The sequence below is a fragment of the Protobothrops mucrosquamatus genome, unplaced genomic scaffold (genome assembly GCF_001527695.2).
Source record: "Protobothrops mucrosquamatus isolate PMUCROS unplaced genomic scaffold, P.Mucros_1.0 scaffold2463, whole genome shotgun sequence".
NCBI classification, from domain to species: Eukaryota; Metazoa; Chordata; class Lepidosauria; order Squamata; family Viperidae; genus Protobothrops; species Protobothrops mucrosquamatus.
In genome coordinates this window covers 219,165-221,593 of record NW_015388533.1, presented here as the reverse complement: position 1 = coordinate 221,593, position 2,429 = coordinate 219,165, and the positions used below count along the sequence as shown (strand labels likewise).

The window sequence follows — 2,429 nt, the reverse complement described above, 5'->3', positions numbered from 1 at the left end:
TGGAAGAGTAAAGTCTTACCTACAATGGAGGACTGGAGATTGAAGGTTTCGCATCTTGCTGAAATGGCAAAAATTTCGGCTTATCTGAAGGATCACTCAAATGAACAATTTTTATCAATATGGAGAAGATGGATTGTTTATATTCAAAATAAGCATAGAATGGTGGAATACAATTTAGGTTTTTAGATAATTTTTTTTTTTATATATATATATTTCACCTACTTATGTAGAATAATATTCTGTGGAGTTAGGGATATTAATACTAGTTTACTTTTAGTTGAATAGTATCCTGGGATTAGGTTTGGGAAGTCCGGGGGTGGGGGGTGGGGGGTAGGGTTTTTACACTGTGATGTATTTGTGATGTGCTTTTTTCTACGATGAAAATAATAAAAATTTATATTTGAAAAAAACAAAACAAAAAAAAACACATCTTTTTTGTATTGTGGTGATCCGGTTGGATCCAAGGATGACCTCTTAAGCAGGAAGTGCACCACTGGGCATTGTGGATTGCCACAATCAGACATCAAGAACTACTTGGATCTAACCACTGACCATTAATCCGTGGAACAACTGGCTCCAGAAGCTGTGAATGCTCCAACACTGGAAGTTTTTAAGAAGAGACTGGACAGCCATTTGTCTGAAATGGTATAGGATTTCCTGACTGAGCAGGGGGTTGGACTAGATAACTAGATGACCTCCAAGGTCCCTTCCAACTTTATTATTATTATTACTACTACTAACCCAACCAGTTCAAAAACCTCCCAGGTAGTTTGAGAGTATTGGAAGTTTCTTTTCTGGAAGAAACAATGCATCATTTCCAAGCCACAGGGGCCAGACCTCAAGCTGTACGGATAAATTGAATATCAGATACAGGAAGGTGGCCTCCAATCAGAGGGGTACATACGTAGAACTCGAACCCCGTGCTTCAAGGTCTGAACGCGCCCAGGTTCCATGGACATGCTAAGCATGGTTTGCTGTCCTCCAATGGTGCACACTTGGTTTTCTTGGGCCGCTTGCTTAAACATGATGATAAGTTGGTTGGCTATGATGGTGTTGAGGATGGAGATAATGGCCATTGGGAAAACAAAGGAGATGAAGACGTTGACCTGGATCAGACAGGAAGAGAGAGAAAAGAAATAGAGAAATCTTGTTAGCATCTAAAGGGGAGAGAAGAGATTAGAGATTTAGGCACTGGTGGGATCCATTCTTTCCAGTAAAAATGCTATCATAGGCGGTCCTCAACTTACAATCATTTGTTTAGTGACTGTTCAAGTATTCAATGACTGTAGAAGATGACCATGCTGACCTCAAGGGAAGGAAGTGGCCTTTAGTTCCTGAGAATGGAAGAGACCTCTATCAATGTTTTTGTTGCGCGACTTCTGCTGCGGTGGTGCGGAGGCCGATTGCAGGCGTGAGCGGGACAGCCGCACAGGGCAGAGGTGCTGCCCGGGGCCGGAGCAGAGCTGGGAGGGACTGCGGTGGTGGCTCCGCTCCGGCCCCAGGCAGGGCCGATCACACCTGTGATCGGCCTCCGTGCTGCTGCTGCCACTGGCGCCCACAATCTGCCTGGCCTCCCCTCCAGGCTTGGGCAGCACCTCTGCCCTGTGTGGTTGTCCCATCATGCCTGTGATTGGCCTCCGCGCCACCGCTGCCGGCACCCGCAATCTGCCCGGCCTCCCCTCCGCCTGCTTTGCACAGCTCCTCCTGGGCCCCCCGCACTCACAATCTGCCCAGCCTCCCCTCCAGACCTGGGCAGCACCTCTGCCCTGCGCGGCTGTCCCATCGCACCTGCGATCGGCCTGTGTGTCACCGCCGCCGGTGCCCGCAATCTGCCCGGCCTCCTCTCCACCTGCTTTGCAGAGATCCTCCTGGGCCCCGCGCACCCGCCGTTAACCCTCCCGCCATCATGCAGGGTAGGGTTGCCACCCCCGCCCTGGTGCCTTCGGCTCACCCAAGCGTTTGTTTTTACTAACCTGCCTTTCAGCTGCATTCCGTTTCTCTGTTTGCTTCTCAGCCTTTGCCACGTGTTTGTGGGACTATCGGTAAAAAAAAAGAGTTCCATCAGACTTTCTAACTTCTCGTGAGATCTCGCGAGAAGTTAGAAAGTCCCGTGGAACTTTTTTTTTTTGTCCCACAAACACGTGGCGAAGGCTGAGAAGTGAATGGAGAAATGGAATGCAGCTGAAAGGCAGGTTAGTAAAAAAAACGCTTGGGGGAGGCGAGGGCATCTGGGCGGCAATCTTACCTTGCGTGGCTTCGGCAGGTGTCTGGCAGGAGGAGGGAAGCAACAAGCCCCGCCCCACCCCTCACATGGAGTGCCCTGCTCCTGTCGCTCCCTCCATCCCCACACGGCACCTTTTTCCCAGCTCCGACGCGTTACTTCCTCCGACGCTGTGTGGGACTGAAAATAAAGTTCAATCAAGCAATTC

The 2,429-nt window shown here is 49.4% G+C and overlaps 1 protein-coding gene across 1 annotated transcript in view; it reads right to left on the bottom strand.

The window, feature by feature from the left end:
- Window positions 1–904: 904 nt before the first annotated feature.
- LOC107295727 (neurotensin receptor type 1-like) overlaps window positions 905–2,429 on the bottom strand; it is a gene marked incomplete at its 3' end in the record, with an annotated part of 157,705 nt that continues 156,180 nt past the window's right edge. The window contains exon 2 of the mRNA XM_015825049.1: window positions 905–1,106. Coding sequence (XP_015680535.1) covers window positions 905–1,106 — 202 coding nt within the window. The remainder of the gene's footprint in view (window positions 1,107–2,429) is intronic.